This window comes from Erythrolamprus reginae, chromosome 4, assembly GCF_031021105.1.
Source record: "Erythrolamprus reginae isolate rEryReg1 chromosome 4, rEryReg1.hap1, whole genome shotgun sequence".
Classification (NCBI taxonomy): Eukaryota; Metazoa; Chordata; class Lepidosauria; order Squamata; family Dipsadidae; genus Erythrolamprus; species Erythrolamprus reginae.
This window is the reverse complement of record NC_091953.1, coordinates 100,929,274-100,950,760: the sequence shown is the minus strand read 5'-3', so window position 1 is coordinate 100,950,760 and position 21,487 is coordinate 100,929,274. Positions and strand designations below refer to the sequence as shown.

General features: G+C 41.0%; 1 protein-coding gene across 1 annotated transcript in view; it reads right to left on the bottom strand.

Annotated features, from left to right (window-relative positions):
* Positions 1-21,487, bottom strand: part of MRPS9 (mitochondrial ribosomal protein S9) — a 62,411-nt gene that overhangs the window by 18,485 nt on the left and 22,439 nt on the right. The window contains exons 3-5 of the mRNA XM_070751067.1: positions 11,994-12,056; positions 11,867-11,897; positions 11,394-11,473 (exon numbers count right to left, since the gene is read on the bottom strand). Of these exons, the coding sequence (XP_070607168.1) occupies positions 11,394-11,473; positions 11,867-11,897; positions 11,994-12,056 (174 nt within the window). The remainder of the gene's footprint in view (positions 1-11,393; positions 11,474-11,866; positions 11,898-11,993; positions 12,057-21,487) is intronic.

Below are 21,487 nucleotides of genomic sequence, written 5' to 3'. Positions count from 1 at the left end.
TATTACCTTCATGATACACAGTACCTTATTGTTAAATAAACAATGCACACAAACTATAGATAATTTGAAGACTTTTTACATCTTATAAAAGTTTATTTCAATACAGAAAATATTACTTGTGTTGTAATTTCATACTTCATTTCCAAATTGTCTAAAATTGTTCATATATTAATAAATTTCAATTACATTGAATGCTATTCACAAGCAAACAGAACAGAAATCATAATGATAGTTATCTGAAAAAGTTTAACAAAATATACAAAGATTTACATGTGGGAAGCATTCACATCTGAAATAGTTGAAGAATGTATTTCAACTTGTTCAAAATGGATAGGCAAAGATGTTACTAACAGATCTTCCTGTCTCTTAAAAATAGACTAGTTGTAGACTAGTAGTTGATGAGTATTACGAGGACCTTAGAAAATATATTCAATGCAGTGTCTCTATACCTACTAATATGAAAGTTGTGCAAGCCATGCTATTCTTTCTGAAACTTTATGGAAACAAAAGCTGGACTTTGAAGAAGCAGGACATGAAGGGTACTGACAGTTTTGACCTTTGGTGTTGGGGAAAATTGCTGAGAGTGGATCGCCAAAAAACAAACAAACAAATGGTTCATCAAACAAATCAACCCTTCAGTTTTCACGAGAGGCACAAATGGCCAGATTCAAATTATCCTATTTTCCACACATCATGCAAAGACTTAAATCACTGGAAAAAAACTCTAATACTGGAAAAGGTGGAAGGATAAGAAGACAACCAGAAGCAAGGTGGATGGATTCAGTTAAAGCGGTTATGAGTGCCCCACTGGAATATCTGAAAGACTAGGTTACGGATAGATTATCATGGAAAATATATATGTGGTCACCAGGAATAAAAAATGACTTGATGGTACACAATCAGTCAATCAATCAGTCAGTCAGTCAGTCAATGCCTCTATAACATACACACCACAGCCATTTTGTAATACTCTTTTTATGAAAGACTTAAGTGCCATATATGTATTTTTTTCATGAGACAAGAGAATAGTATGTCTAAACCTGTTACTTAATAAGATGGATAGTATATACAATGTTCTGTCTATCTAAGTATTTGTGGCTTGCACTAGCCAGTGTTCAGCAGAAGCTTGTGATACCTTGTCTTACAAACTTAATTGGTTCCGGGACGAGGTTCTTAAGGTGAAAAGTTTGTAAGACGAAACAATGTTTCCCATAGGAATCAATGGAAAAGCGATTAATCCGTGCAAGCCCAAAATTCACCCTTTTTGCCAGCCAATGCACCTGTTTTTACGCTGCTGGGATTCCCCTGAAACCCCACTTCCGGACTTCTGTGTTTTTGTGATGCTGCAGGGGAATCCCAGCATTACAAAAACGAGCGCTTTGCTCGCAACGGAAGTCCGGAGGTGGGGTTTCCCAGTTTCACAGCATTGCAAAAACACTGAAGTCCTCAAAACCCCACCTACAGACCTCTGTGTTTTTGCGATGCTGCGATTTCACTGAGGCTCCTCTCGCTGGGAAACCCCACCTCCGGACTTCCGTTGCCAGCGAAAAAAAGGGTGCTTCGCTGGCAACGGGAGTCCGGAGGCGGGGCATCCCAGCGGCGGCGGTGGGTTTGTAAGGTGAAAATAGTTTGCAAGAAGAGGCAAAAAAATCTTAAACTCCGGGTTTGTATCTCGAAAAGTTTGTATGACGAGGCGTTTGTAAGACGGGGTATCACTGTATTATGAGCTCAAACATATAAGATAAATAAAAAATAGAACAAGGACGGTGGCTATTGTAGGCCAACGTCTTCAAACTAATACATCCCAAACTATACAGACTATACCCCAAATGTTGAGTCAAAATTCTCCAGATAGTATTTTGTAACAATTTAAATGAGGGGGACTAAGCTGATAAAGGTTAATACTGATTTTCCAAAGAAGACTAAGATTATTATCTTACAATTTTTTTCTGTATAAGCAGCTAAAGCGTTCAGTTAGAGGCATTATTATGCTCATATATTTAGGAAAAATCGCATACAGTATGTCAGAAATGATATACAATGTTATAAATGGTAAAAAATTGTCTAAACACCGCAAAGCAAATTAACATTATCTTTTATTTCAAAGCGAAGGTTTTGAACTTCTGGTGTCTCTTAGCTTAAGCGCTTCATATTTGTGCTGGGTTGCACGACAAATCATGCTTAATGAAAGTATATATCTGTTTTTTAAGGGAAATATTTCTAAATACACTGATACTATTTAAGCAACTACACTAAATGTCCTACCATAATTACACTTTGTTTGTTGAAAGAATTTCAAATGAAGAAACATTTAATCAAACGGGGAGCCTGGCCACTTGAAAAGACTGTGCATCTGGAAAATCACCAACACTGTTGTTTTTTTCAAAGGCAAGAGCTACGAATGTTAAGAAGTTGTACTCCCTGTAATTTTTCTATAATTTCTTCATTATGATGGAATGCAACAAAACATCTTGCCCTTGGCTTGCTCTGTTTCAGCCAAAACAAATGCAAATGGCCTGTCAGATGACAGCTGCTTGATAAGGCCCCTCTACAAGACCTGCATGCTTTACTTTTTTCCGTGAAACTTGGGATGAAAGGCAGAAGGCAGGAAGAGAATTAATGTAGCATACAGTCTAAAGGCAATGCTACAACCGTGATTAAGTAGAAAAGCTAAAAGGCACAGATTTTCCACAGCCTCTCTGCGTGCAACCCATCCGTGTAACAAGTTGACAGGCATAGTGCGTCAGCTCCATCATCCTCTCCGACAGCTAAAACGCAGCGCTGCATCCCTTTTCAGAGAAAATTTGCCTCTGCACCATGAAGCGTTGTACATTATTTCTTAGCACTGCAGGGGGGCTCAAGTCCATATGGAACCTTCACAAATATTACCACAGATCAAACCAGCAGCGTTTCAAGGCAGATTTGACATACCTATTTAAATGAACAGTAGGGGTCCTCAGGCTGCCTCAGGCTGTGCAGGAGAAAACTCTCCGGAAAGCCTAGGCTGCAGCTCCATTACTCAGCAAAGACACCCTCTACATTTATCATTCATTTCATTTCTGCCGGGGCAAGAAGCTCATTTGCCCAAGGTCAACCAAAAGGAGAAAAAAAATATAATTCCTCTCTTCTCCTTCTAAAGAAATAAATGTACCTGACAAGTGGGGATTTTGTCCTTTGGGTGCAAGAGAGTACAAACGAAGATAATTCCAACAAACACAGGAAAACAATCCGCTTCACAGAGAAAGTCCTCTAAATGCTATTGCACCTTAAATGTTCCAGCACCAAGGAACAAGAGAAACAGTCTTTTGACAGCAGCACTATGCTGAAAAGTATTACAGTGATCCCCCGGTTATTGCGTTCCCGATCATTGCGAACGGGCTAATTTGCGATTTTGCAACCCGGAAGTAAAAACACCATCAGCGCATGCGCGCCCTTTTTCTATGGGCACGCATGCATATATGGCGCCGGGCAGATCAGCTGCTGGGCGGCTTCCCTGGGTCTTCCCCCTCTTGCTGGCGGGAGGGCGAAGCCCCCCCCAGCACCCGCTCGCCCGCCGTTCGCCCGGCCACCCGCCCTTCGCCGCTCGCCCTTCGCCCGGCCACCCGCCCTTCGCCGCTCGCCCGCCGTTCGCCCGCCCACCCTTCGCCCGCCCACCCGCCGTTCGCCGCTCGCCCGCCCTTCGCCCGGCTCGCCCGCCCTTCGCCCGGGTTGGGGGCTTGGGGGTTGCTGGAAAGCCTCCCCAGGCCGGCTCCGATCTTTTAAAACAGGCGCGCGGCTTCTCCGCTGACTCCTGGCGAACTTCCCCGCTTTAGGAGTCAGCGGAGAAGCCGCGCGCCTGTTTTAAAAGATCGGAGCCAGCCTGGGGGGGCTTTCCAGCAACTCCCGAGCCCGGGTTGGGGGCTCGGGGGTTGCTGGAAAGCCCCCCCAGGCCGGCTCTGATCTTTTAAAACAGGCGCGCCGCTTCTCCGCTGACTCCTAAAGCGGGGAAGTTCGCCAGGAGTCAGCGGAGAAGCCGCACGCCTGTTTTAAAACGATCGGAGCCAGTCTGGGGGATCGGAGCCGGCCTGGGGGGCTTTCCCTTTCAGTTGGGAAGCCGCGCAGCGGGCGCGGCAGCAGCGAGGAGTTTGCGTGGGCGGCGGGGAAACCCCAATCTTCAGCTCCTCGCTGCTGGGAAGTAAAAACACCATCTGCGCATGCGCAGATGGTGTTTTTACTTCCGCAGCGCTACTTCGCGAAAACCCGCTCGTTGCGGGGGGTCCTGCAACGGAACCCTCGCAATGGTCGGGGGATCACTGTATTTTATTTTTCAGGAAAATGGGCAATTCATTTTTCGTCACTATAAATACTGATTCACTCCCCCCCCCCCCCGAAGTCAATGAAATGCATATACAGTGTTCCCTCGATTTTCACGGGTTCAAACTTTGCGGAAAGTCTATACCACGGTTTTTCAAAAATATTAATTAAAAAAATACTTTGCGGGTTTTTTCCCTATGCCTTGGTTTTTCCCACCTGATGACGTCATATGTCATTGCCAAACTTTCGTCTGCCTTTAATAAATATTTTTTAAAAAATAAACTTTAATAAATAAACATGGTGAGTAGTAATCTGAATGGTTGCTAATGGAATGGAAAATTGCAATTTAGGGGTTTAAAGTGTTAAGGGAAGGCTTGTGATACTGTTCATAGCCAAAAATAGTGCATTTCCGCATCTCTACTTCACGGAAATTCGACTTTCGCGGGTGGTCTCGGAACGCATCTCCCGCGAAAAGAGAGGGAACACTGCATTGTGCAAATGCAATAAATGTTGCAACTTGAGAGGAGTAAGTTCAGAGAGTACAGTGGGAACCCATCTAGTAATTGTTCAGTAGTGAGAACAGTGGGGGAAGAAACAGTATAATCCTGATATTTTTTTTTTAACATTTAAAAGGAAATTGCAACAGAATACAACCAAATGAAATATTGGACTTAAAAAACCCAGATTTTAATAAAATGAGACCAATGTTAAAAGATGGATGCCAAGTACATTTTAAAATATATAATGAAATCAGAACCCTAAGTAATGTCAATGAAGACTAAACAGAAAACAACAGGAGGAACTTGTGTTTCTCTATTCTTTGATACTTCCATTAATTAAATGAATCAAATAATGGAAGGAATGCTCATCAGATTTCCACTTGAAGTAACTGGGCTTATTTAGCCTTTAGGAAAGATGATTGAGTTTGAATCCAAATATTTCAAAAGATGTCACAAAGGAGAAAATAAAGACTGGTTTTCTCTCATTCCAAAGTTAACAAATTAATTTAATTTACAGTAAAGGAAATTCTAATTGAATGTTTCCTTATTTCTTTAAAAAGAGGCAGTTCTTTAATTTGTGTTAGAGATGAGCAATTTTTAGGAAAAGCTGCAGAAATAATTTTAGATTCTTTTCATACTGAAAGAGCATATCAGATTTTTTTTTATAATTTTCCAAGCTAATAAAAAAACCTCTCAAATGGAAAATGAGGCCATATGCTAGCTAATAACTTATTAAATGAAAACACCTGAAGGAAGCAACTGAAATGCAAAACAGAATAAATAGGGATTAATGACCAATCATGGGATTAGAAGATTTCTATCAGTATTTTTGATGGCAGAGCCACTGGTATATTATCTCTTCAACCAAACAGCCATAAGGGCAGTGCCAAATTGCTGAACTGAAAGTTGCTGGAAGATGGTTCTGTGTTAGCAAATACTTCAGAAGAAAAGGATTTAGGGGTAGTGATTTCTGGCAGTCTCAAAATGGGTGAACAGTGCAGTCAGGTGGTAGGGAAAGCAACTAGGATGCTTGGCTGCATAGCTAGAGGTATAACTAGCAGGAAGAGGGAGATTATGATCCCGCTATATAGAGTGCTGGTGAGACCACAATTGGAATACTGTGTTCAGTTCTGGAGACCTCACGTACAAAAAGATATTGACAAAATTGAACGGGTCCAAAGACGGGCTACAAGAATGGTGGAAGGTCTTAAGCATAAAATGTATCAGGAAAGACTTAATGAACTCAATCTGTATAGTCTGGAGGACAGAAGGAAAAGGGGGGACCTGATCGAAACATTTAAATATATTAAAGGGTTAAATAAGGTCCAGGAGGGAGGTGTTTTTAATAGGAAAGTGAACACAAGAACAAGGGGACACAATCTGAAGTTAGTTGGGGGAAAGATCAAAGGCAACATGAGAAAATATTATTTTACTGAAAGAGTAGTAGATCCTTGGAACAAACTTCCAGCAGACGTGGTTGGTAAATCCACAGTAACTGAATTTAAACATGCCTGGGATAAACATATATCCATCCTAAGATAAAATACAGAAAATAGTATAAGGGCAGACTAGATGGACCATGAGGTCTTTTTCTGCCATCAGACTTCTATGTTTCTATTTTTCTATGGTGTCTATAGCCCCGGAGTAAGGTTTTAAAGATAATTCCCCTGCAATTGAAATTTGAGGTGAATTTTTTTTTTAAATTTACTTGTAAGTGCTATATAGAAAGCTTCAAAAGCAACTCTTGGCCATTAAGACTTTGCTTCGGAATGCTCTAAGAAAAGTTAAGAATACCATATTACATGTTCTTCATTTTCTTTAGGGTTCTCTCTCAAATATAAATGTCTGTTGGTAGCCTCAACTTACAACGGCAACCAAAATACCCATCATTATGCAATGCAGCCATAAAGCATGATCAGTACATGCTTAAAGCATGATTAGCTTGGTGATGGCAAACTCTGCAGTCCCATTAACTATTGTTAATTGAATCCCAAGGTCATTTGGTGAAGCCACTTCCTTCTGACTTCCCACAATCAGAGACAGTGGGGAAACTGGCAGGTAGTTGTGAGTTTTGGGCCTGCAGGCAGATCAATTATTATTGTCAGATAGGCAGGGACAGGTCTGTACAGAGGTGGGAGGAGAGTGCGTGAGAGGCTCAACAGAGATATATGAAAGGTTAGGGAAGGAGCAAAGGTGTATGCTATAAGTACCTTATAGATTGGGGGCGGTATGAAATGTGAAAAGCACAGCATAAGTCGGGTGGCACACGGAGTGTGTGAGAGGTGCAGTGCAGGTTGGAAAAGAATGAGGAGAATGAGTGGGCAGTCAGGAAACATAGAAACATAGAAGATTGACGGCAGAAAAAGACCTTATGGTCCATCTAGTCTGCTCTTATACTATTTTCTGTATTTTATCTTAGGATGGATCTATGTTTATCCCAGGCATGTTTAAATTCAGTTACTGTGGATTTATCTACCACGTCTGCTGGAAGTTTGTTCCAAGGATCTACTACTCTTTCAGTGAAATATTTTTTTGTGTTGCTTTTGATCTTTCCCCCAACTAACTTCAGATTGTGTCCCCTTGTTCCTGTGTTCACTTTCCTATTAAAAACACTTCCCTCCTGAACCTTATTTAACCCTTTAACATATTTAAATGTTTCGATCATGTCCCCCCTTTTCCTTCTGTCTTCCAGACTATACAGATTGAGTTCATTAAGTCTTTCCTGATACGTTTTATGTTTAAGACCTTCCACCATTCTTGTAGCCCGTCTTTAGACCCATTCAATTTTGTCAATTGAACGGGTCCAAAGATGATCAATTGAAAGTGCTGGTGAGGATTCAAGGGGGTGTATGAGAGGTGCTGCGTGGGTTGAAAAGGGTGCAAGGGGATGTAAGAAGGTATTACATGGATCAGGGAGGATGAACAATGCCTGATATTGCACAAGCAGAATGGCTGGGGAAGATGAACAGGTGGGGGAAACTTACTCCAGGAACTTGTGATTTTCTCTGCTAGCTTCTCCACTGACTTTCTGGGAAAACCAACACCAAAGGTTGCAAATAGATATCATGAGATTGCAGGGTCCTTAGTTACTGGCCATAAATGAAAACAGGTTGCAGAGCACACAGATTGTAATCATGTGACAGGTGGCATGGCCTGAAGCAGGGGTCGGCAACCTTAAACACTCAAAGAGCCACTTGGACCCATTTCCCAAAGGGAACAAAACACCGGGAGCCACAAAACCTGGGTGGGCGTGGCTAACCCAATGTGACTCATTCTCACCAAGTCACATGACCCCCCCAGCCACGCCTATCCAGGTTTTGTGGGGGGGTTTCCCTATGGGAAACAGGTATATTTCTCTCTTTTCCCTCTTTCTCTCTCTCCATCTCTCTTTCTCCCCCTTTCTCTCCCTCCTTCTCATCTTTCTCTCTCTTCCTTCTTCCCCCCATCTCTTTCTTCCTCCCTCTCTCATTGCTCTCGTTCTCTCTCCCTCCCTCATCTCTGGCGGGACCCAGGGGAAGAGCCTTCTCTGTGGTGGCTCCGACCCTCTGGAACCAGCTCCCCCCTGAGATTAGGATTGCCCCCACCCTCCTTGCCTTTTGCAAACTCCTTAAAACACACCTCTGCCGTCAGGCATGGGGGAACTGAAACATCTCCCCCTTGCCCATGTTGTTTTGGTGTTGGATTGATTGTGTGCTTGTTTTTTAATATTCTGGGGTTGTTTTTTATGAATTTTTTAGCTTAACATTGTAATTGGATTGGTGGGTATTGGATTTGTTACTATGTACTGTTTTTACCATTGTTGTGAGCCGCCCTGAGTTTGCGGAGAGGGGCGGCATATAAATCCAATAAATCTAATCTAATCTAATCTCTTTCTCCCATCTCTCTTTCTCCCTCTCTGCTGAGGAACGATCACCACCCCTGGCAGAGGCTTCCCTTTAGGTGACCTTCCTTCCCCTCTCATGACTCCCTGGCTGACTGTGGTGGCAGCCACTCGCTTCAGGAGCGGCTTCTCTTCTGCCCTAAGGATCTGGCCATCGCCTCACCATGTCAATCCTGCCCAGCAGCTCTTCGGCCGAACGGGGAAGGTGTAAGCTCCAGCCTGAAGCGGCAGGCAGCGAAGGCTGCCTTATGCGCTAATGTGGCATGAAAGCAGGTACAGGGCGCTTCTCTCCTGCCCTAAGGATGCAGCATAGCCTTGCTGTGTCCCACACCCTGCATGAGAGAAAGAGGAGAGTCACCGGAGCCTTAGGGCAGGAAAAGAAGTGGCCCTGTATCTGCCTTCGGGACACATTTGCACATAAGGCAACCTTCAATTCCTGACACTTCGAGCTGGAGCTTAGGCACTCTCCGCTCAGCCGCGGAGCTGCCAGGTGGGTGGAGACGGCAAGGCGATGGCCAGATCCTTAGGACAAAAGAGAAGTCGTATCCAAATACCCCCAAGCAAGCGGCTGCTCACCCTCCAAATGCACCTTTGCTGCACTCCTCACTTGAGGAGGCTCTCCCCGCATAAGCCGGGGTGGCGCAGCAGGTAGAGTGCTGTACTGCAGGCCACTGAAGCTGATTGTAGATCTGAAGGTCAGCGGTTCAAATCTCATCACCGGCTCAAGGTTGACTCAGCCTTCCATCCTTCCGAGGTGGGTAAAATGAGGACCCGGATTGTGGGGGCAATATGCTGGCTCTGTTAAGAAGTGCTATTGCTAACATGTTGTAAGCAGCCCTGAGTCTAAGGAGAAGGGCAGCATAAAAATTGAATGAATGAATGAGTGAGTGAGTGAGTGAGTGAGTGAGTGAGTGAGTGAGTGAGTGAGTAAGTAAGTAAGTAAGTAAGTAAGTAAGTAAATAAATAAATGTACACCCTCCTGGCCCCACCAGCCAGGGAGACACGAGAAGGAGAGGAGGGTCGCCTGAAATGAAGGCTCTGCCGGGGTTGGCGATCGTTCCTCAACCGGAAAATCAGCCCGCTTCCTAATTTCCACCGTTGCCCTTAATTTCTCAGGCCAGGGAAGGGATGGCAAGGGGTGGGCCAGCCAGTGATGGGATAGGGTTCCACAGCAGAGGGCGGGTTGTCGACTCCTGGCCTGAACTAAAAAGATTGGTTATAATCACCATTTATTCAGCACAGTCATTTGGAACAATCGCTAACTGAAAGGTTGTAGGTCAAGAACTATGAGAATCATGTTTGCTGTCTCCCTTCTTGTTCCCTGGTTACTCCTTCAACTTTCTTTCAATTCACTTTTCATATTTCTAGTTTTCACCTAGTCATTCCTTGCTAGACCTCTCATTTTAAACAGAGCAGCCTCAACTATGGTGAAATTCACCACTTTCTACTTGCATAGAAGATTGACTACAAACCACCACAGAAGTAATAAGTAGGTTTGTTGTGTACCTAAATCTCAAGCTAGTATCTAAATTTATGTTTAAATGTTCAAGAATTGTAAGAATTTCATAAATATATTTTTATAACGCTTTCAGCTGAAAAATATTATATATTTTAAATAGAAGGATGGCCTATCATTGGAATTGTGTGGTATATTGATGAACAAAGTAAATAAATTATTAAAGGTATAAGTTTCATTTATCATATCATTGCATTTGGATAACTATATCTAATTAATACTGATGGAACCAAATCAAAGCTTAATTTGAGAATACGCTATTAATTCCTTATTTGGTAATTAGTTTTCCTCAAAAGACTATTCCATCTGTCCGTCCATTACCCAGGGGGGGGGATTATTGACCCCCTCAGAGAGGGTTCGCAACTTGGGCGTCCTCTTCGATCGACAGCTAACATTGGAACACCATCTTTCGGCTGTGGCGAGGAGGGTGTTTGCCCAGGTTCGCCTGGTGCATCAGTTGCGGCCCTATTTGGACAGGGAGTCCTTGCTCACAGTCGCTCATGCCCTTATCACCTCGAGGTTCGATTACTGCAGCGCTCTCTACATGGGGCTACCTTTGAAAAGTGTTCGGAAACTTCAGATCGTGCAGAATGCGGCCGCAAGAGCTATCGTGGGGCTCCCTCGATTTGCCCACGTTTCTACAACACTCCGTGGCCTGCACTGGCTGCCGATCGGTTTCCGGTCACAATTCAAAGTATTGGTAATGACCTTTAAAGCCCTTCATGGCATTGGACCAGAATACCTCCGGAACCGCCTTCTACCGCACGAATCCCAGCGGCCAATAAGGTCCCACAGAGTTGGCCTTCTCCGGGTCCCGTCGACTAAACAATGTCGTTTGGCGGGCCCCAGGGGAAGAGCCTTCTCTGTGGCGGCCCCGGCCGTCTGGAATCAACTCCCCCCCGGAGATTAGAACGGCCCCCACCCTCCTTGTCTTTCGCAAGTTACTCAAGACCCACCTATATCGCCAGGCATGGGGGAACTAAGACATCTCCCCAAGGCTTTCTTATATTTTATGTTTGGTATGTATGTGTTGTATGGTTTTTAATTGTTGGGGGGCTTTTATGTAAAAAGTCTTCGGAGAGGGCGGCATACAAATCTAAATAATAATAATAATAATAATAATAATAATAATAATAATAATAATAATATTGCAATTTAAATGTGTACATTGTATTTTCAGGAGGAAAAAAGTTAAACCACTTACATGTATTAAAGAATAGTATGACTGCTTGCCAGTATAAAAAAGAAAATTAAATGGGCGACCATCTTCATCCCATTGAATAACTGAAGAAATATAACATAAACAGCAGTAAATATGCAACTCTAAGCGAATATACAATTTCCCCCACCTCAAAGAGAATTATACATAAAACAGGACACTGTTTAGTGCATTTTTATCTGAAAGACATAACATTAACTATTTGCATAATCCTCCCAATCTATTTTTTTTAAATCTAAACAATCATACAATATATGTGAATGGTTTTAGGAATTATTTCCTTATGCAATACTCTTATCTCAAATAAAACATAACTAGAGACTTTCCAAAGCCTCTGATTATGTGTGCTTGGACAATAGAACCAAGAAGTTAAGTTGACAGATGAGATATTGGATAGGACATATATTAATGTTTTGGAACCTACTCTATGTACAAAGCATATGCAGATCTCCACTTACCACTTGTCTTTGGGAACACTTCAGTAGGATGCTGTTAAAAATAGGAAAAAAATAGTTTATTAATATAATTATTACTGTACTGAGATTATTATATTATGATTTTAGTGGCACTGTATAATGTTCTTACCTTCATCAAAGGCCGGGCCCTTTTATCAAATAGACCAGAGGGAAATAAATAGGCAATTGCTTTCTGTAAACAAAAGTGAAATTAGACTTTTAAAAAACATAATGATAATCATAACTTCATATAAAATATTAGCTTTTTATATCATATAATTATTTCAATTAGTAAATAATGGAACTGAAAGTATAAGTCCATTAAGTGATAGCAGATACAAAAAAGAAAAAAAGGATGTCGGATACTGATGCAGCTTCTGTACTGTCGGGCTCTCTGGTAGAATCCCCCCAAAAATGCACAGATACAATTTCAGACGCACACACGTTTGAAAATTCAAAACAATGTTCTTTATACCGAAAATGCAAATAAACAGAGCACTCTTTTTGTATAGCAAAGAGCACTTGTCTCCAAACAAATTGGTAATTTGTACAAGTCCCTTATCAGTTCTGTGATACTTAGCTTGCAGCTGTGAGGCAAGTCACAGTCCTTCTTCTTTCACTTTGCTCTGGGTTAGTCTCAAAGCGGGAAAAATCAGCACACAAAGATCAAAGTCAGCAAAGCAGGCATGAAACACAATGATCAGATAATCCTCCACAATGGCCAAACCCACAGGCTGCTATTTCTAGCAGCCTCACTAATTACCACAGCCCCACCCAACCACAGGTGGCCTCATTTTCTTTGATAATAATCTCTCAGTTGTTGTTGCCTATGCATCGCTCCGCATGCATGGCTGTATCATTAACTCTTGTTCTGAATCCAAGGAGGAGCTAGATAATTGATCTCCTTCTGAGCTGTCTGCCACACTCTCCTCCTCCCTGTCACTCATGTCTTCTTGGTCAGAGGAGCCTTCATCAGCTGATTCCACGGGGGGGGGGGAAACAGGCCTGCAGCATGTGGATGTCGCCCCACATCCACAGTCCTTGGGGCAGGAGCTGGGCCAGAGCTAACCACAACAGCTTCAAGATGAAGGAATGAGCCCTTCAGCTTCATTCACATTCCAAAATCAAAAGTTAATTTAAGAGTGAAAAATCATTGTTTTAATTCATTAGAATTAAGAATTCTAATCAATCTAGTATTAAGCACAGTCATCTTCAGAATTCTATTTTCAAGTTCCTACATAATTTGCTAGTTAGCTCAACCTGGTAATGCTAAATATCAGAATTCATTCATGTACTGTCCTTCTAATAAAGGAACATATTTATAGACAGTGGTACCTCTACTTAAGAACTTAATTTGTTCCGTGACCAGGTTCATAAGTAGAAACGTTCTTAAGTAGAAGCAATTTTTCCCATAGGAATCAATGTAAAAGCAAATAATGTATACTAACCCATTAGTAAATGTTGTGATTCAGCCTGAGGCTCCTCAGGGACCGGCTGGATCTCTGCCGGATCCATGCCCAGAGGAGGAGGACAGTGAACAGGAGGGGGAGGACCAGGCAGACGGGGGAGAGGAACGTCAGGAAGAGGAGGAGGGAGAGCAGCCTGAGACCCCCGGGGGGGGGGCTCTCCCCATCTAGTAGCCTGGATTCATTGGATGAAGACGCACAGGCTATAATAGACATGAGGCAGCGACGAGCAGCTCAAAGAAGGGGCCAATTAGAAAGGTATTTCCATCCCTGACTTGGCAACAGCTGGGTTTGGGTGTGGTTCTCCTCAGCAGGGTTGAAAAGGCAGGCCCGCCCTTACAGTCTTGTGGAGAGTTATCAATTGGGAGTCCTGTGACCTTGCTTCGATTCTCGGCGTCTCTGATCTTGGCTTGTGGCCTAGAAGTCTGGAAGACTTGGGGGAGGCGTGGGTTTTATTATCTCCAGCGTTGTTTTTGCCAGCAAGAATCCTGTTTTATTGCCTGGCCTTCGTGAAACCTCTGTGAAGCTTCATAGTGTTCCTGTCTGTAAGAACAGTTTTTGTTACCTGTGTTTGTTTTGAATTATAAAAACTGCCTTTGCTTTTTACCAGTGTGTCTGGCTACACTTTTTGGTTGGTATTGGCGTCTGGGGGGACCCAGACAGAACAGTAAAGAAATAAAAGCTGGGAATTTGGGTGGGAGGAGGAGGAGGAAGAAGAGGAAGAGGAGAACAGTCGCTGCTGAAGGAAGAAGGTGAGGTGAGGGGAATAAAAAAAATCCAAAACTTTAAGGCTTAAAAAAAAAAAGAGGGACTCTGAGGTGGCGAGGAGGAGCATGCACCTCCTATACACCAGGCGCGAGGCTGCCTCCCATACACTGCGCCAGAGGGAGAAACCCAGGCTGGTGAGAGGGGGGAACCTCCCGCTCCTTTGACTGAAAGGCTCCTACTGCTGCTGCTACCTGCTTCCTCTTCTTCCATGCTGAAGGGCTCCCCTCTCACTTGTTCGCTTTGTAGCCGGCGCCTTTCCTTCACTGTGGTAACTCCTCGGTTTGACTGAAGCCAAGTTGATCTGGTTGGGGCAAAGCGCCCCCTTTTGCCATTCCGCACCCAGATGCTCTGGGAGGCAACCTCGCGCCGGGTGTATGGGAGGCAGCGCGAGGGAGTCACCACAGCGAAGTGGTTTATTCCCTCTCCAAGCACTCAGAGAAAGGAAAATGCTCCGTTTGCTCTGGGCTGCCAAAGCCTCCTTAAGTGCCATTGAAAGGCTCCTCTGGCAGCCCAGAAAAGCCCAAGATGGCAGGGATTAAAGGGGGAATGGCAGAAAACTGGGTGGGCCTTTGTGCTGCTCTCAAATTTCCTGGGAAATTTTTCCGGGCACAGGTTCTTAAGTAGAAAATGATTCTTAAATAGAGGCAAAAAAATCTTGAACACCCGGTTCTTATCTAGAAAAGTTCTTAAGTAGAGCCCTTTTTAAGTAGAGGTACCACTGTACCTAGTTGAGTTCCCCAGAATGTTCTGGAATGAAGAGAAGGAAATAAATTCCCTTTTGGAAACCAATAAGAAATTTTCAGGCCAGCTTATTTTGTTTTGATTGTGCTTTGAGGGAAATGGTCATTATCACTGATAAAGATTTCTATGAAAGTTCAGGAGTGCCATACAAATTCCATGGAACTAAATTAACAGGAACTATACATAAACTTTGCTGATTGTTGCCTTCATCATTCTCTAGACAGGCATAAATTTTAGCTCCACTTTTCCCCTACTAAAATAGTGACATTATTGATAAAGCTTGATTTTTAAAAATTGAGTTAATGTTAATGTAAGATAAGCAGAAAAGCTGAATCTATTCATGATAATTTCAAACTCTTTTGACTAATAGCAGCACTTTACAATTCTTTGGGTTCTGGTCATTTTTCATGCTACAACTAATTCTGTGTGAAAATTCAGACAATATACTGTCAATCAACAGACTAGGAATGTACATTATTTAAACCACAGAAGTACCGTACTTGAAGAATCTGAATAATGGATAGAGAACTGGATTGCTACAAGCTCGTTGCTACTGAAATGCAAAATTTTGAAATTCAAACAGCCATGAATTTGAATTATTTCAAATTCTAAGCTTTTATTGCATTCCTGTACGAATCTGATTTGTTCTACTATAAGACTTTTTTTCTCTTAAACCAGGTGTGGGTGTGGCTAGCGTGCGACGTATCTGGCCCAAGGCTGGGAGTTTGACAGCCCGGATTTAAAACAAGAATATATAAACGGTTCTGTCTCAATAGTGTTGTGGTTAACTCTGGCCCCGCTCCTGCCCCAAGGACTGTGGATGTGGGGGAGACATCCACACGCTGCAGGCCTGTTTTGCACACACACCCAGGTTGAATCTGCTGATGAAGGCTCCTTTGACCAAGAAGAAATGAGTAACAGGGAGGAGGAGAGTGTGGCAGACAGTTCAGAAGGAGATCAATTCTCTAGCTCCTCCTTGGATTCAGAACAAGAGTTAATGATACAGCCATGCATGCGGAGAGCGATGCATAGGCAAGAACAACTGAGAGATTATTATCAAAGAAAATGAGGCCACCTGTGGTTGGGTGGGGCTGTGGTAATTAGTGAGGCTGCTATAAATAGCAGCCTGTGGGTTTGGCCATTGTGGAGGATTATCTGATCGTTGTGTTTCGTGACTGCTTTGCTGCCTTTGACCTTTTGTGTGCTGATTTTTCCCCGCTTTGAAACTAAACCAGAGCAAAGTGTGTTTCACTTTGTGAAAGAAGGACTGTGAATTGCCTCAAAGCTGCAAGCTAAGTATCACAGAACTGATAAAGGACTTGTACAAATTACCAGTTTGTTTGGAGACCAGTGCTCTTTGCTATACCAAAAGAGGGCTTAGTTTAAGTGAATTTTCATTATAAAGAACATTGTTTTGAATTTTCAAACGTGTGTGTGTCTGAAATTTGTACCTGTGAATTTTTGGGAGGAGTCTACCAGAGAGCCCGACAGAACAAATAGGCAATTGAATTGTGACATAAAAGAAGTCCTTAGTTTTTAATAAAATAAAATAAAATAATTCAATCAACTGGAGTTATAAGAAGGCTGATTTAATTTTATTTCAACATTGTACAGTTAATAAAATCTGTTGCTTTGCAAATTCTAATTAAGAGAATTACGATGAGCCAGCTTGTTATCCAAAGTTATTATGTCAACAGAGATGGGTAATAGGAATAGTGCTAAGTAATGAAACCAAATAAGGAAACAGTTCTGAGGCACAAGTTTCATTCAGGATGGGGGTGGGAAGGACTAAATTTACTAACCAGTTTATCCCACGAATGTTTGCAACAATGGACAAATATTTAGTTGCTCCCAAGGATATAATAAATGAAGACCTAGGGTGGCTACATGCTCCTTGTGAGCATAGTACATGAAAGGCTGTGAGGAAGGCTGTGTATTTTTAGGGTTTTGCATTAAGGAGGTATCATGATGTGCTTGAATGATCATTTGTTACACCTGTTAATTATTTTGAAATGTTTTTATTGCAGTGCCGTGTTACCCACATAGTGCAGTCATATACAATCATGTATAATTCATTATGAGAATGAATGTTAAACTATTGTGTCAAGAAATAGTAATGCAAAAAAAATTATCCACAGTGATAAGAAATAGACTCAAGCAAGCAGTTAATATTTTCTTTTCTGAAGAACTGTGTTGCATTATAATGATATTAACTCAAGGATATTTCTTATCAATAGCATTTTCTGTGGACACAGACTGGTTTGTCAGCACTGTCAACCTACTTAATATGTGTGGAGTGTATAAAGATCTCACCTATTACTTTATTAATATCTTATTGGCATTCCAAACAGGGATTCTGAGAACTCAGCAGCAAACAAAAAGGATTAGCTTGATTTTATAGAAGGGTATTTTGATTCTCTTAGTGGCTCGATGAATTCCCATTTGTTAGTCAATGGGGATATTGTACATACACAAAATAGGTGAACATCCATTTGTGAACAAATGGGGATTAATTATAATGACAATAGAAAAACCCATAGTGAGCCAACGGATATTAAACACCACATAAAGCAACATGTCAAAAGAATATATTATGGAATATTGGGACCAACTGTGTATACTGTACATAAGTAGTCTCCTCTATATTTGCTTCTGTTTGATGATTCACATAATCTCAGCTATGAAAGCAAAAAATCCTGACTGTAACATTGCTATAATTAAAGAAAAATAGCCCAATATCTGCACATATGTTAAAGACATAGAAAACAAGCCTAAGGCAATGACCAATACACCATTAATTAAGATTTTTGCAGGTCATGTCACTTTTTACTATAATGTCCCTATCAGGGAACTTGCTCATCTCGTGAAAGTTAAAGTCCAATGATTAAAATTGATATCTACGAAGCAAATATCACTTAGCTTCCAAAACTCTGTTAAATTCACAACAGGAAAGTAGGTTGGCAAGCTCTGACTTTAAATAATACTTTTGAGATCATTACATAATAAATACAAAAGGCTCTTTTTCATCTAATCTAACAGCACTTGAGTTCACTGAATAGAAAGTTTACCTGCAGAAAAATGTCTGATTCTGCCACAGTCAATTGACTATAAGTGAACTAATAGTACAATGGCAGTTTAAGAAATCTTATATAGCCAGCCAACTTTATAATTGTGCTACTACTGGTATTACAAGAAGATTGTAGTGAAAATTTCTGCTACTGCTGTCACATATTTCTTTAAAATATTTTCTTTTTTCTTTTCTTGCCATGGAGCTCAAACTGTAACTTCCTAAGTAATCCCAATATTATCCATTCCCACAGTACCTCATTAACCATATTACATTAGCTGCCTTCAAACCAGTATTCTTTTTTTTTTAAAAAAAATACTATAATTCTTAGTCCAAATTGAATGTTTCCTTCACCTCAACTTCAAAATAAAAATTAGCAATGGATGCATTATCGGATTAAACTACTGAGAGAAAATAAAGTAATATTTTATATATTCAAAACCAATATCGCATTATACCTGTAATGTAATATTCATTGCAGACTACCTATTAAAAGAAATGTACACTGAGACTATGACTATGTTTTGAAGTAAAATCTATTGTAATTTGACAGTTCAAAAGAATTTCACAGAAAATTAGCATAAACAGGAATTGTAATAGCTTCATAGGAGGAAAAACAGATATTTGTTTCAAAATAATTCCTATTTAAACACAAACTATTTTGTATCAGACAATATAGTTTGGATGAGCTTTATAATTTTTATTTATCAATCATGGTATTTTCATGCCAAAAAACAAATTACCATTCAGATTGTAGTAGAACATGTAAGCATTTGAAATATTGCATTTGTGTTGTCCCAGGAATTATTGAATTAATTATTTTACTATCATACACAGTTTTGTGAAGATAAAATTAATATTTTCAAAAGATAATATTACAAGAGGTTTTTAAATACATACCAATGTTTTATAGTATTCTGAAATCTAGGTATTAAAATAGGCCACATAGTTTTTCCAATGCTCTCAAAATTAACTACAGAAATAAAAATACTACTAGTAATACAATGCAGTGGTTCGGCCGAACAGGTAACAGCAACAGTGGGAGGCTCTGTCCACCCGCCCGGACATCATCACGGACAATCTGCACATGTGCAGAAGATTCTGTGCATGTGCAGAAAGGCTTCACGCAAGCAAAGCAAGCGCCCCGAATGTGTTCACATTTCCGAATCAGTAGGTGAAACTCACTACTGATACAATGGTAATATCTATTTTTAGTACAAGAAAAAACAATTTCAACATAAATGATAGTCCCTGAGTTGTATTCCTTTTGCAAAAAAGTTATCTTGCCATTAAAAAAGATAAAAACCATATTTTCTCTACTACTTGAAGAAAGCATTTGTGAACGAAGTAGTTTCCTAAACCTTTTATTTTACACTGGAACGGTAGACAAATGGCCTATTTTTGTCTAACAATCAAGAGGTTTGATCTTCTCCTAACCCATTAAGGTCCTTCACAATCTCACAATAATTCAGTATCCAAGTAGGGGCAGCACATAGCCAAGCTTGGATGGTTTTGAAAAGCTACATAAAGTTAGACCTAGTTACTATTTTGATGGGAGACAATCCTCAAGACTTCAGATTAGATTACCCGGATGGGGAAAAAAAAAATCTGAAATAAGACCCCAAACCATTTTTATATTGTTGCCAAAAAAGCTACATAGGCACACTTATAATATCATCAGAAGCAATGCTCAATGCTTGTAAAAATGATTCATCAAACGGAATGGGCAAAGTGAATCAATAGTTCTGCAATATTTAATCAAGCATTATTTTCATTAGAACTAATAATTGTTTCAGATTTCTTTTTATTTGTTCATTTGTTAAAGGATTGGACTGTTCAATAATAAGGCAGATTCTTTATTCTGTATGTTAAAAGTTAAATCACAAAATAAAAAGATTATGTTCTCAAGTCAGGGAAAAGCACTAGGTCAGGACTGCAATCTCTATTAATTAGGTATTCCAGCTGGGCAGCGGGTATGCAGCTGTTAACTTGATCAATGACTTACCTAAATGTCATCTCTACTGATTCGCTTATAAATTACCAGCAAGTGAGACTAATGTACAGGTGCTAATTTATTTAAACTGTTCTCTAGATTTCTACATAGCTTTATAAACTGCATCTGGCACCTAATGTTAGCTGTCAGTTGTACTTAGACATGCCTGTCCTAACGACTCTGTTCATTAGAAATGAGCACAAATTATGAAATATTGTGAAAAATGATACATCAAATGGAATGGGCAAAGCGAATCAATTAGAGAAATTTCATACTGCACATTCACACATAGGAGAATAAAACATCCTGATTTCAGAGCACGGTCTATAATACCAATTAAAAAGCAATTGGTAGGCTTCTGTACAGTTATATATCAATTTACTGGGCTTTCTCCCCCCCCCCCCCAAGATTCATCGTGTAATTTATAGCTTAGCTTTTTTTATTTCTAAAAAATAAAGCCCCTAGTAAAGTACTGTTCTAAGCAAAAAAAAAACAACCTGTGAAAGCAATGACAATGCTGTCAACATATTTCTTTGTAGGACTTGTTTCAAAACATGTATCCCAAAATGCCAGAAAGAAAAGAACCATAGGATGTCTACTTTGGAAATGCACTGTATGCACTGATTAACAGTAGACAACAGGAGATGCCTAAACGCTAATCAGAAGGGATTATTGCCATTCCAAGCGTAAACCCTGATAATTCTGCCCATAGTATTAAGAGGCTTTTATATTTTGTAACAGAAACGTAATTATGTATAGCAGGCAGTGTTACACAATCTAAGTATTTACCACACCTGATATTATACGAGCAAATTGAACATTCATTATATACACTATGCTTTGCTAAGTAACAGCACTGTGCAAAAAAAAAAAAAAAAACCCCACCCAAGAAACAGTGCTTTGTTACAAAGTTGAAATGTACTCACTTTAGAAGTTTTTGCAAATAATTCTGCAAATAATTTGACAAAACCTAACTGGAAAATTTTAGTTCAGGTTTTGACCAAAACATAATCCAGGGAGGTCATACAGAGAGAGAAAGCCCAGTACAACTTTTCCACATATCAATCTGACCATTAATGTTCCCAGAGTCTTCATTTACCTACATCCCACTGGTGTGCTTAGTTTTTTCTCTACATTCCCTGTGAAACACTTCTACCTAGAACAGTAATGGTGAACCTTTTTTCCCTCGGGTGCCAAAAGATCGTGGGTGTGTACTAACGCCCATAATTCAATGCCTGGGTAGGGCAAAAACAGCTTCCCCCGCTCCCTGGAGGCCCTCTGAAGGCCGGAAATGGCCTGTTTCCCAACTTCTGGTGGGCCCAGTAGGCTTGTGTTTTGCCTTCTCCAGGATCTAAAGTCTTCCCTGGAGGCGGAGGCGGGTAAAAATGCTCCCGCCCCCCCGTTCCCTTGGATGCTCTCTGGAAGCCAAAAACGGCCTGCCAGAGCCTTTATGCAAGCCAAAAATCAGCTGGCTGGCACACACATGCCCGTTGGAGCTGAGCTAGGGCAACAGCTCGCATGCCAGCAGACATGGCTCTGCGTGCCACCTGTGGCACCAATGCCATAGGTTTGCCATCACTGACCTAGAA